The 13,409-nt window shown below is 40.7% G+C and overlaps 1 protein-coding gene across 2 annotated transcripts in view; it reads right to left on the bottom strand.

Annotated features, from left to right (window-relative positions):
* Nucleotides 1–608: 608 nt before the first annotated feature.
* si:ch211-220f16.2 (golgin subfamily B member 1) overlaps nucleotides 609–13,409 on the bottom strand; it is a 53,663-nt gene continuing 40,862 nt past the window's right edge. For both annotated transcript variants that reach the window (XM_049602633.1, XM_049602634.1), the window contains exons 22-29: nucleotides 7,559–7,671; nucleotides 6,748–6,784; nucleotides 6,193–6,339; nucleotides 5,891–6,013; nucleotides 4,592–4,689; nucleotides 4,359–4,451; nucleotides 4,126–4,240; nucleotides 609–2,438 (exon numbers count right to left, since the gene is read on the bottom strand). In XM_049602633.1, the coding sequence (XP_049458590.1) occupies nucleotides 2,280–2,438; nucleotides 4,126–4,240; nucleotides 4,359–4,451; nucleotides 4,592–4,689; nucleotides 5,891–6,013; nucleotides 6,193–6,339; nucleotides 6,748–6,784; nucleotides 7,559–7,671 (885 nt within the window). In that variant the 3' untranslated portion in view covers nucleotides 609–2,279. The remainder of the gene's footprint in view (nucleotides 2,439–4,125; nucleotides 4,241–4,358; nucleotides 4,452–4,591; nucleotides 4,690–5,890; nucleotides 6,014–6,192; nucleotides 6,340–6,747; nucleotides 6,785–7,558; nucleotides 7,672–13,409) is intronic.

The raw sequence follows: 13,409 nt of genomic DNA, 5'->3' as shown, positions 1-13,409 counted from the left end.
GATTTCTCAAGGGTAATCAAAGCAAACAGGCTGCACCTGAACTCTACTGGAAAGTCATCACAAAGCCTCTGAGGTTGATTTTTAAATAAACATGCAGAAATGTCTACAGGTTTTCACACAGTCATAGGTATATAGGCTGTTGTGTGTAAAATTAGGGGTAAATTTTTTTTTAATCAATTTCAAATCAAACCTATAAAACAATGAAGCGTGCTATGTTAAAGGAGTCTTATTACATTCAGAAGCCACTGTATGGTATTATACACTAAATTAGCCACAACATTAAACTCACTGGCGAGTGAAGCGAGTGAACAATGATAATCCCATTTCAATGCAATGTCCTGCTAGGAAACCCTTGGTCCTGCATTCATGTAACAAGGTTATTAATGTTACTCGCTTCTCCTGCCAGTGCTTTTAATGTTTTCGCAGATTGGTATTTAAGATCCAAAAATAGCTCTGAGCATGCTCACAGTGGTCTAAGAGCCCATTTGGTTTGATGTCCATCATATTTGTCACATTCAGTTTCTTCAGGTGAAGTTAACTAAAAGCAACAATCCGTAAGTTGAGATGTACTGACGGTACCACAGACACACATCATACAGGCAAAAAGATAAGTTCAATAGGCTTTATTAAACTTCTTTCGAGATGGTTTAGGGTGATCTGACAAAGTTCACCTCTGACACAGTATTGCACCAAGTTAAGCCTAAAGTCACCAAAAGGCCAACAGCATCGCTATCTCTTAAAAATAGAGGCAGTAGAGAAAATATGCCATTTGAACATTTTTCAGTAGTTAACCTTTTTCATAAATAGATTCAGTTCATTGTTTTGTCCATCAATCACAGCTTTATGTACAGATTATTAGGACAATGTACCACAAACTCCTCAGCAACTGTGCATTTCTACAAAATCTGTTGACTTAACAAGCCAGAAAACATCTGGAGACAGGACTGCAGATTGTGTTTTTACACCTTCTTTTTTATCAATCACATTTTCAGACTAAACAATCAAGAAGAAATGCAGTCATCAAAGATCAGGCAGGGAGGATAGAAATGCATATATACATACATACATACAGTCCATTACAGATACTGTACAGCATACTCTCTGAAAATGCAAACATAAATACAATAAACCTTTACTACACACAGTATGTACTTTCTTATCATCTGCTTTGTTTTTGCAGTACATTTTCACTGGTATACCATGATACCAAAGTAAATTTAAAGATATATGGAAACCACTGTCTCCCACTATCTTTAACAGGCATGAGAGCACTTAATTCAAACTACCAAGGTAAGGATACAGACACCATTGGCTTTGCAGTTTAAAGGGAACAGGGTGGGAGAGGTGTAGTGTGTCTGAGCTTATATAAGATGATTATATACACATTTGGAGCTTCAGTGCATAGTTTTAACTCAGCATCACGATTATGTGCAAGGTATGAAACCAGGCAGGCAAAAGAAAACAGCAGCTGGTGCAGACATTTGTGATTGGGATGCACTGCGGTCACTGACGGGATGTTTGCATGTTTGTTTCCAGCTCAGGAAGGGAAACAGGGTGGAGAGGTGATAAGATTATAAAACAAGGTTTACACTATAGTGTTAAGAATGTATATGGCTTTCTGCACCTTCTTATGCTTTTACATTAGAGGGTTACATTGAACTTCAAGTCATTCTTCTTCTACTCCATCAGTTTAAGGATTTGTATTAAAGATTAAATTTTTTTAAACTCGTTTCTAATCAGGATCTAAAAAGAATAAACTGTAGGTACCCCCAACACGTGCGCTGCGCATGCACGCACACACAAACACACACACACACACGTGTACTTTAAGGCTTGGTTTAGAGAAAGAAAAAAAAATAGTTGTTTAACAGAAACTCACTGTGTTCAGTCTTACAAAAAATAACTACAAATAAATGAAGATTACATTAAATTATATTTTGTGGAGAATTTAATCTGAAATCTTTTAAAATGTAGTCAACTGCCTTGCTGTGGTTCAGATCCATCTAACTGCAAACTGCACTATCATGTATTGGGCAGGTAACCTAAACATCATCATATTATCCTGGCAACATGAGAGAGGACAGGTGTGATCTGACAAGAGTATGGAGAGCCTCTCCAACTGCTTTAAGTGTGCCACTTTTAGTGTTTCACAATGCTTTACAATAAAGAGAGGATATTAAAATGCTGTTAGCTAAAAAACAAACAAACAAAAAAAAACTTGACTTCAGCTTTCAGTTTTCACCTTGAGCCAATTTGTGTAATTTCCCAGCGTGACCTGGCTACAGGGCACCAGTGAGGCACATGAGGACAAGCACGTGTATTGTGAGCAAGTAGGCCAGAAAGAAATATCTAGAGCGGGCGCGGCTCGTCAGCAGCCTGGAAAAGTAGAGGCTCCTCCCTCTGAGCCACCGTCGACACACCACCATGCCACCTTTCACCTGGAGGCACAAAGAGAAAACAATCAGGGAAACAGCCCTTCAGTCATATAATGATAGGTCAGTGGTTTATTTGAGGCTGTCTACAGATATGCAGATATTTTTGAAAATGGATATTTCCCCCCTCCATTTAAAAAAAACATCCTGTCCGCACGATCTTCATTTTAGAAAACATCTCCATCCACACTATAATGTAAAAGGATATAGGTTAGGATTCCCTTTTTCAAATTACCCACTGGAGATCTCATCAATATTGATTCTCATTCCATAACAGGACAGAGCACCTCACTCAAAGATACGAGTGATGCTCTGGACATGCAAAAGATCTCCTTCCATAACTTAATGACAACAATCTCACTGTTGAATATTGTCCCACCATCTGCTGGTTTGACTGGGTCTGATCAAAAACTGTCGCTTCTGGCGGAATTTAAACTGTGGATGCTGAGGTGGACAAAATAACAGTATGCGCAGCAAATGCCTCCAATCGTCCATAAAGTGGTGCAGCAACACAAAGTTAAGATGTAGTCATAAGACCTAGCAGTGCTAAAAAACACACAAACGGTAAATAAACTGGTAGTCCGATGCTGTTATTGTTTCTGGCCATGGATGTAGGGCTCGACAATACGGAGGATATCAAGTATCATGACATTTATCGACCAAATACCTCATTATCATTATTGCGACGTTTGGTGCTTCACAAAATATTTATACATAAGATTTTTGATAAATAATCTTCAGTAGTGTGGATATCATGTCTAAAGGCAAATGAAAGAACAACTAGAACAGTCTGGTAAGCTCAGAAAATGACATCACTTTACTGTAATGCAGCCTTTAAAACCAGAAAAAGACACGCTTATGATACTGTTATGATATTGATATATTGCCCAGCACTACATGGACACAGTGTTGCAGGCGGGTCCTGTTCATGCCTGTAGAAGTTGCTTGGTGACACATGAAGTCAAAAAAGTTAAATTTAACAGGTGTAAAGCTACATCGAGTGGCTTGCAAAGCAGTTTTTGCAAGCCACTCAGCTTGCAAAAACTGCTTGCAAAGCAGTTTTTGGGCCCTATTGCATACACGGACGAAACTGGAAGTTGTATGTTGCTGGCGCATGCTAATTACACAAAGCAACAATGGGGTTGTGTGATTTGAGGAGATGACGTCATTGTTTAACCCACCGTTTTATATGTTCATATGGATACAACAGCATCTTTTTTCACTGCACCAGAAACCACTAACACTTCCTAACATCTGGCTTTTTAATGTAATGGGAGAGGTTACAATTCACATTCACACTCAGGTGAAATGAGTAGTCACGGATATTTATTGATTCCAGCTGTGAATGGCATTGATGGAAATACAACACCTGGGTGAACGCGCCAATTTAGCCCCCAAGCCAGTGAGATGCAATGGTGCTCCATCACAAAATACCACCCATGTCTGTCCCCGCAGTGCTCCAGCATTGTTCCAAATTAGTCTGCACCAAGTTTGAAAGAGATACTGAATAGGTAAGAGAAATATAAAAAGAAGTAATCACCTTAACATTTTCACAGCCCTCAATGCTGCTCTCTACCTGTTGTCCTGCCTGTCCTTGACATCAAATGTGACACACCATAACCCCAATTTACACTCCTCTCAAGATGATTAAGGGCTAAGTTAATGATAAAATCCTTTGTTGTGTACTGCGCACCTTTCGTGTTATTAGAGGCTGGTTTGGGTTGAGACTGAGGGCGTCCCACTCCTCTTCTGTCTCCATGTCGATACTGAAGTCCCTCTGACTATCTCTAGACACACTGGAACCAACACTGCAAAACAAAAACATTTGAAAAAGTTCTGCACTGTTGAATATACAGTATGTAATGTATGTGTGTGTGTGTGTGTGTGTGTGTGCACACGGCAGTGACAGAGAGAGAGAAAAGTGACCTCTTTGCTCTGTCCTCAGCAAGACGAAGAGCCTCCTCAGCTGTCTCTCTTCTCGCTCTCTCATCTGTCAGACTCTGCTCCAACTCAAGCAGCCTGAATACACACAAAAACATGTAAATATTTTCATGAGCTCAACCAACTACACACATTAATATCTGTAAGATAATATCACACAAAACTACACTGAAAAATACAAAACCACACAAAGAAAAGCACAGGTGTCATCTTTTCACCTTTCTCTGAGCTGAGAGGCTTCAGCAGTTTCAGCAGTCATGGAGTTGTTGCTCCTCTCCTGTGGGGCTCCAGGTGCAACCTCAGCACATACTAACCCCTGGTGGTGGGTGCACAGCATTACAGGTATATAGAGATGCAACTTTTTTGTTGCAAGATCATTTAATTGCATTGTTTGGCGTTATTTATAACATGACAGTACAGAGAGACAAGAAACAAAAGGAGGAAATGAGGATGATGCAAATATCTCCCACCAGAATTAAAATGGGTATGATGGAAATGACTTTTGACCGTCAGGGGACACATATCTGTTTATATCACTTCAAAAAAGACCAAACAAAAGCTGTATCAAAAGCGTGTGAAGTGATATAAATAACATATCAAAAACAGTAAGTCATATAGAATAGGCACAGATGCAGCTGCACACTGACACACACAATTCACCATTGGAAGCTGTGTAGCCAACGTGAGAATGAAAATGTCAGAGGAATCTAGTTTCAGTGAATGAGGGCAAAAGTATCAGAAATGTAATAAAAATGTTTTTTTTAATCTGATTTAAATAATCACTATCGATTTATGACACAGATCATTATCTTAAGGGCCAGACACACCAAACCAACATCAAAGAACTAGTAACAACTAAGGTCGACTGTTGCCTCGCGTCGCCAGTGGCTTTGCCGAAAAGTTGCTTGAACACACTGCAAAGACTACAGTTAACGACCAGCTACTTTGTACATTCAGTGCCTGCATGTAAGGAAATAACTCTCCACGCCAGCAGGCGGTGGTAGTCTGTATTGGTCAAAAGGGAAAACAGGAGACCAACAGGACAGATTCAAGGCGCTAGGTAGTTAGCCAGTTAGTACATTAACAACACAACCTGATGTTGACAGAACAAATGATATTTAACGTGCACATGCTAACAATAACACAAACAAAACCCTTTCTGCTAAATGGCTAAATCGCTAAAAAAATGGCCTGATATAACACATTTGTTTATATTTCACACCTCTTGACCTTCATTGTTGTTTGCTTTCCTCACTTCCGCTTCTCTTGTGCAGTAAACTGAACTGCCAATCAGAGTGATTTCACTCACTACCACTGATTCAACATGCTGAATCGGCTGAAAAACAGTCAACAAGTACCTGCAGTGTGGGACACACTGAAAATACTTGGGCGACATGCTCACCAACAGCCAGCTTTCAATTTGGTGTGTCAGGGCAGTAATGTGGAAGAAAAAGTACCATAGAAACACCTTCTACATGAGCAGCACAGACATGCATGTGTTAAGGATTTTTTTTTACCTGAGTCTGGCCTTGGACTTGGTTTTCCAGCCAGTGGCAGCGACTCTGGGTGTCCCTCAGGGATTGGGAAACAGCCCTCAGCTGATCTGCAACAGCACCTTTCTCCTCTACTGCCTGCTGGAGCTGGGGGGGGGGGGGGGCCGACACACATACATGGTGATGCAGCATTTCAATCCTCAAATTCTTATGTAGAAAGCAATACCAATGGCTAGAAATCTGTAAAATCTGTCTGTAATCAGATCTCCAACATTATAAGTTTATTGGATTAATCAAGCAGCCATCTACATAGTATACTAGTATACCTTCAGGTTGAGTTGCTGGAAGTAGTGGTCTCGTTGTTGGATCTCATACATACAGCGCTGCAGATCTCTGTGGAGCTGGATCCTCTCTGCCTCCAACCTACTCACCACCTTGTCCATTCCACTCTGACCTGCCAACACAACTGGTTCCTTTTGTGTAGAAGGAAAAAATAAAACACCTCAGAACAAGAGGATTTTGATTTAAAGAAGAAAAAGAAAAACTGACTGCTATTTGATTATTTTCACATTTGGTACAGGGCTGGGCAATAAAACAGTGATGATATTTATCTCAATATAACAATAATAATAATAATAATAATAATAATAATAATATATTCCTGGACAGAGACCGCAGATATAATTAAACCACCCATAACCTGTAGAGGAGGAATCGAGTGCACCTTAAACGCCACTTTAAATTTCTATACTGGTTTAGTGTAAAATAGTGTTTTTAAAAGGATTAAAATGTGCACAGATGACAAGTAAAATACTGGAAAAAAACTACGACACAGATCACAGTTTTCAGAAGAAGGCAGAAAATTCAGTTGTATAACTTACTGCAACTGGCAGTGTGTCCGTCCTCTCTGTGTTAGACCTTGATCACAGAAAAACCTTTAGTTCATAACACTTTAGTTCTACGCACTCAAGTAACACAGCACAACATATCAAATTTCTCATTTAACAGTAGTTTGGTCTGATACCACAGGCCTGACCATACTGCTAGAATCTACAGTTACTTCCATGCCAACACATAGAGACAGTAAGCTGACTACATGACAGCAGCAGGCGATCACTACGGTTTGGAGAAAATCAAACCTCTTACTTGTTGAGGTATGTGACACAATTTCTTGTTTGAGCCAAGAAATTTTGGGAGAAGCTACACTTTAAGTACAAGCTGTGGTCTACCACTGTTAAGCCCAGGTCATACCAATGATTTGCAATGAGACAAGTTAAAACGTGCAACTACTTGCAATTTGCCAGTCTCCCATGTTCTAACAACCTGCTGGTTCACACTAATGCAACTTGATGAGATGATGTATCATCTCTACGCAACAACTCTCTGTTCTTCCGTTCTGATTTCCAGCTTTTAAGGCTTATTTTGAAACAGAGGGCTCAGCAGGTATGGAGCACCTATTGCAGCAAGCGAACATGTTGTCTGCCGTCATTTTGACTTGACCAGCAGGCTTTACTACAAGCCAATTGGCTGTTGCAACAGGTGACATGCTTTACGTTCTAAAACCAGCCGAGTTGCAGTCGAACTCAGACCGGCCAGTTCACAACTCTGCAACTTTCCTCTCAATTTTAAGTTACTCTTTTAATTAAAAGTACATGTTTAGTTTATCTTTACTTATCTTCAGTCTGTGTTTACCTCAGATCTGTTGTTTCTTCCTTGTAGCTGCTGATTTCATTTTCAGGTGGCATTCTGTAAGTTTGCATTGTCTTTACGGTTTGCTGTAGTTCATCCATATTCCGCCTCGCCTCCTGCAAAATCATCAAAGTCATTAGTCACAAAGATAACACTACTCATCTTAAAAAACAATGTTATCAAACTGAACTTCACCAACACCAGAACATGTGCAACATGTCCAACAAAAAATACCATGCAAGTCATAGCAATGATATCATATCAGGGTTGTAAATTAACTTTCTTGTCCACCTGGCATTGTGGCTGGTGGATTCCAAAATCTACCAGCCACACAATAGATTACCACTGTTTTTTGAGTGAATCAGCCACTTGCATATTTTACCAGCATTTGTCTGGCGCTAATTTCCAACCCTGACGTTATGTATTAAAAAAATCTAACTAGACACTTCATGCTTTCCACAAAATGAAATCCAGCGGAGAGGAAGTGCAAGCAACAGCCAAACTCATATCACAGCTGAAGACTTGACTTACCAGCCCTTCTTTCTCATTCTGGAGAGCACTGACGCCACTTTCTTTTGACTTTTCCACACTCACAGAGGTGACAGTCTCTGGGCTTGACCCTTGCCTAGACTCAACCGCTCTTTTGGCCCCAGCCAACTCATCCATCAGCCGGTCACGATCATTTTGGAGGCTGGCCATGGACCTGGAGAATGCAGACAGCTGTCTGCTGTACATATTATTCTCCAGGACGACCTGCTTCATGTCCCTTTCCTTCCCTGACAAATCCTTTGACAGCTGATCCAACAAATTGCTCAGCTCTGTGTCAGAGTCTTTGCTCTCTAAAGCTTTTAATTTTTGAACAAGGATGTCCCTCTCTTTAGCAAACATCGCCAAGTCAGACATGGCATCCTGCAGACTGCGCTCAACCTTGTTCAAGGCTGCTTGAGTTTCTCTGAGTTCTTCATCATATCTGTTTCTCAGGATCTTGAAGTCTTCAATGAGCTGGTCTCGGTCATTCTGCAGAGCAGCCATAGCTTTGCACATGGATTCATTTTGAGCCCTCATGTCTTTGCTTTGTGTTTTGGCCTTTGATAGCTGTTGCTCTATTTCCAGTAGGTCTTTAGCCAGCTCTGCCACCCTTTGATCAGCTGTCTCCCGCTGGTTTCTCATCAGCTCCACCTCACGCTCGAAGACGTCCAGCTCGTTGTTGTATTTGTCCTCAGCTTCAGCCAGCTTTTTGTCTGTTTCATTTTCCACTAGGTGCATTTTTTCCTTGAGCTCATCAGTAAGGATTTTCTGAGAAAGAAGTTTTTGCTGGAGGTCATTACATTCAGCTGCTTTGGCTGCCACAGCTTCCTGCAAATCAGTAATCACTTTGCCTTCATTTGTCATGGCTCTTTCCTTTTTCAGAGTTATTACATCAGCCTCCAGGGTTGAAACCTGAGCTTTGAGTTTAGACATCTCTGCTTTTAAAGTATTGCTCACCTCTTCTTCCTTTTGAAGTTCCAACTGGGACTCTCGGTATTGCTTTTCAGCTGCAGCCTTTTGGTTTTCTAGGTTTTTGATCACATCCTGCTGCTTCTTCAGCAGCACCTTCAACTGGTTGTCCTTCAGGAACAAAACCTGATTCAAATCCTCTCTGTAGCGAACCAGCTGTGCCCTGAGCATAGCGTTCTCTGAATTGAGATCATCCATTTGATGCAACAGTTTCCTTATTTCATGTTTAAGGCCTTTGGTGGCACCACCTTCCCCATCAGCAGAGCCCTCTTTACTCTTTATCCCTAACTGACTCTTTGCTTCAAGTATTCTGTATTCTGACATCAGTCGCTCCCGTTCACTCTGTAAAGACACCATTGAGTTCTTGAGTGATTCCATCATAGCAGCCATCTGCTCCTTTTCCTGGGCAGACCTGTTAACTGTAATTTGCAGACTTTTGACCTTTGCTTCAAGGCCTCTTAACTCTTTGTCAGCCTTTTCTCTCTGGTAGCGTGATGATGTCAACCTGTCCTCATACACTGCTACCTGGGTGCGGTAATTAGCCTGGAGTTGTTCTAGATATCCTGACATCTGCCCATCTCTACAGGACAGCAAAGATGAGATCTCAGCATCTTTGCCCTGGAGGAGTGTTTTCAGCTGCAGAGAAATTCCCTCCTGCTTCTCAAAGTCGGCTTGAACTTTGTCATTTTGAGACTGTAAAAGGAGCAGCTGAGCATCTGAGTCCGCATATATCTTCTCTATCTGCTGGAGATTTAGCTGCATTTGGGAAATCACATCCTCTTTGTCAGCAAGCTGTCGGGTCAGTGCGATTTTATCTTGTTCCATTCTTTCAGCGTGAGCACTGAGTTCTTTTACCTGCACAGTCATAAGCTCCATGGTCTCACTAAGTTCAGCATTGCTAGCGCTCATGACAAACAGCTGTCTCTGCTGTGCAGCAGCAGCGACAGAGTATTCATTAAGAGTCCTCTCCAGTCTTGACTTGGTCACTCGTAGTTCATTCACCTCTTTATCTTTCACTCTCATGTCTTCCAGGAAACGTTTGATCATAAAACCCTGTTCGAGGAGCTGATTATCCTTCTCATGTAATGTCTTTTGGTACAAATCATTCCAAAGTCTGGAAGCATCTGCACCTTGAGGAGTGGCAGATAAAGCAGACAGCTTTGCCTCATTAGTCTCAGCTGCTCTTCTTAGAGTATTTATCTGTAGATCTTGAGAGTCCAGGTGCTGCCTCAGTTCACTCACTTTTTGACTTTCTTTATCTTTAAGTGCCTTAAGATCATCTACCTGTTGCTGTAACATAAACTGATTCTCCATGTAAGAATTGAATTGCCTCTCATCTATATTTTGGGGAGATTGTGGTTTCTCCATGACCTGATCCTCAGACTTTTTACTTTCCTGAGATATTTCCAGAGCCAGCCGGTCTCTTTCAGACTCAACCATAGAGATCTTTTCTGTGGCCTGCTGAAGGAGATTCTTGTGTGTTACCAGCTCAGCTTCAACTAGTTTACTTCTATCCTCTAAAACAGACATTTTCTCTGAGCTTTTCTTCAATTCTTTCTCTAAGTGTTCACAGGCAGACCGCGAGGTCTTCAAAGAGCCCTCTAAATCTAAAATCAGTTCCTGGTATTTTATGCAGTTTTGCTGCAGCTGATTTATCTCCAGATGCTTTTCTTTCAGTAGCTCCTGCAGTTCTTTCTTCACATTCTTGGAGCCCTCACTGCCTCTCTGGACCGTCTTGAGCTTCTCCTCAAACTCTCTGACTAATTTGAGCTGCTCCTCCTCTTTTTCTTGACGAACTTGACAACTCATCTCTTTACTGGCTGTCAGCTGAGAGGACAGCTGCTTGTTTTGGGTTTGCAAATCAGAGACAGACTCAGTCAATTCGTCAATCCTTTCAGAGTTTTTGAGGATCACAGTTTCCAAATATTCATTTTCATTTTTCACTTTGTATGAAATTTCTTGAACATTTTCAAGCTCTTCCTGCAGAAGAGACTTATCATCCTCCAAGATTTTCACCTTCTCATTAAGGCTAATGGTTTCCTGGCTGTGTCTATTAATTATGTCTTTGAGCTCTTTAATGTCATCTACTTTCTTTCCCAACTGCAATTCGTGATCATTCTGCATCTTCTGAATTCTTTCAGAAAGATTTTGCTTCTCCTTTTGTAACAAATTGTTGATTTCCAACTGAACACAGAGTTCTGTTTTCTGGGCCTCAATCTGGGCAGTTAGTGAATTATTCAAAAGGAGTGCTTCATCGAGTTTAAGCTGCATGTTATTTGTATAAATATTTGATTCCGAGTACTTCTCTTCCAACAAACGGCTAATGTCCTCTTGCTTTTCTGTCAGTTGGGTATTTTCAACCTCCAATTCAGCAAGCTTCTCCTGGAGGTCCTCTGATGACCCTTTAAGTCTGGAAATCTCTGCCTCCAATTCTTGATCTTTATCAGTAAGCTCACACATTGCCATTTTGTGGTTTTCCTCAAGCTCAGTCAGCTCTTTCCTAATTTTCTGATTCTCTTCCTCCAGCTCCTCAATCTTTTGCTGTTTCTCTTTGGAAAATTGGTGCATCTTCTCTTTAATTCTTCTGTTTTCTTCATCCATCTCTCTTGCTTGTTTCTCCAGAATCTCCATCTCAGTCTCATGTTTGTGGATTTTTCTGAGGGCTTCCTGCCTATCTCTTTTAGCCCCCTCTAAAAGCTGTCTCATCTTATCCATTTCACTGCTAACATTTTCATAAGCTTGTAAAAGGGACTCATACTCTTGTTTCAGCTCAGCGTGCTTTGACTTCCACTTGGACAGCTCCTCTGTTTGAGAGTCTTTAAGAGATTCAAGCTGGCAGGAGAAAGCTTGTTTCTGCTGGGTGATGTTTTCTATGGTTAGTTTCAAGCTTTCACAGGCTGCTGATAGGTTGCAATTATCATTAGCGATGCCATCAACTTCATTGCTGAGTTTGTCTTTCTCCTTGTTCAGAGATGATACGGTGCTCTCCAGGTCCATATTTTGCTGCCTCAGCTTCAGCACTGATGATTCCAGAGTTAAGTATTCAGCTTCTTTAGCTTCATGTTTGGCTGACAGCTTTTCTACTTTGTCTTTGAGTGTTGCATTTTCCTTTAAGAGTTCTTTCCTAGAAACTAAAGCTGCTTGAAGTTTCCTGGTTAGGAGAGCAATTTTTCTTTGGTTGTCCTGATTATTCATTTTGGTGCCATCATCTTGAGATTTCTGAAGCTCATCAGCCTCTGTTCTCATGTTTTCAATGGTAGTTTCATGTATTTTAATTTGCTGCTGTAACTGCTGTTCAAGTGCAGCAATAAGGTCTTCCTTTTCTGAAATTTGAGCCTGAGAAACTAACAAGGCATCATCTCTCTCTTTTAGTTCCCTTTCGAAGTTTTCAGCGCATTTACAAGAAAGACAGATGGATTCTTTGTTAACATCTTCCTGTTTGATGCACATTTCAGGGTTTTGTTGATGTAGCTGCTCATTTACTTTCTCTTTAAGTTGCTTATTTAGAGTAGTTACCTCTTCACTGAGTTTATCGATTAATCTGAAAGCATTTTCTTTTTCTTGCTTCAACAAATCCAAATTCCTTTGTTTTTCAGTACAATGCCATTGTGCTTTTTCAAGCGCTTCAGTCAAAACACCTTTGTCATCACTGAGCTTCTGCTGGGTTTCTGCCAAAATCTTTTGGATAGTTGAAACTTCCAAGGATTTCTGTGAAGCTAAGGCAGCTGCTGTCTCAAGTTCCACTTTCATCTTATCATTTTTTTCCAAAAGAGCCTTGTTTTCTTCCATCAAATGTTGATATTTTTCTTTACTTGCATGCATGTGTTCCTCAGAGATGCTCAGCTGGGACTCCAAAACTCTGTTTTTATTAAATAAAGCTTGCTTCTCTTGTTGCATCTTTAGCTCAGCAACTTTAATTGTTTCCTGATATTTCTCAACCTGTTCTGTTTTTTCTTTTACTTCTGCAAGGCTCTTCTTTAAGTCATTCTTTACCTCGTGAAGTGTTGATTTCAAATCTTTTGCTCTTTGCTCCATGACTACCAGAGCCTCATCTTTACTTGCCATCTCAAGAGACATGCTCTCAAATTTGGATTTAACATTTTCTAGCTCTGTTTGCAAGTTTAATAAAGAATGACACTGGCTTTCTTTCTCAGCCAGAGACATCTTCAAATCTTGTAGAGTTGTATCCCTCTCCTCCACAAGCTGTCTTAAAGTGCCCAGTTCATCTTGATCAGACACACAGCTTTTACGAAGGTCCTCCAGTTCCCTGACTTTTTCGTCAAAGCGTAATTGGACGGCGTTTAGCTCGTTTGTCTGCTGACAGCGTTGTTCCAAGAGAACCTTGTAGTCAACTTTC

This window comes from Epinephelus fuscoguttatus, linkage group LG2 (assembly GCF_011397635.1).
Source record: "Epinephelus fuscoguttatus linkage group LG2, E.fuscoguttatus.final_Chr_v1".
NCBI lineage: Eukaryota > Metazoa > Chordata > Actinopteri > Perciformes > Serranidae > Epinephelus > Epinephelus fuscoguttatus.
Note: the sequence above shows the minus strand (reverse complement) of the source record. Positions and strands in the feature narration are given on the sequence as shown.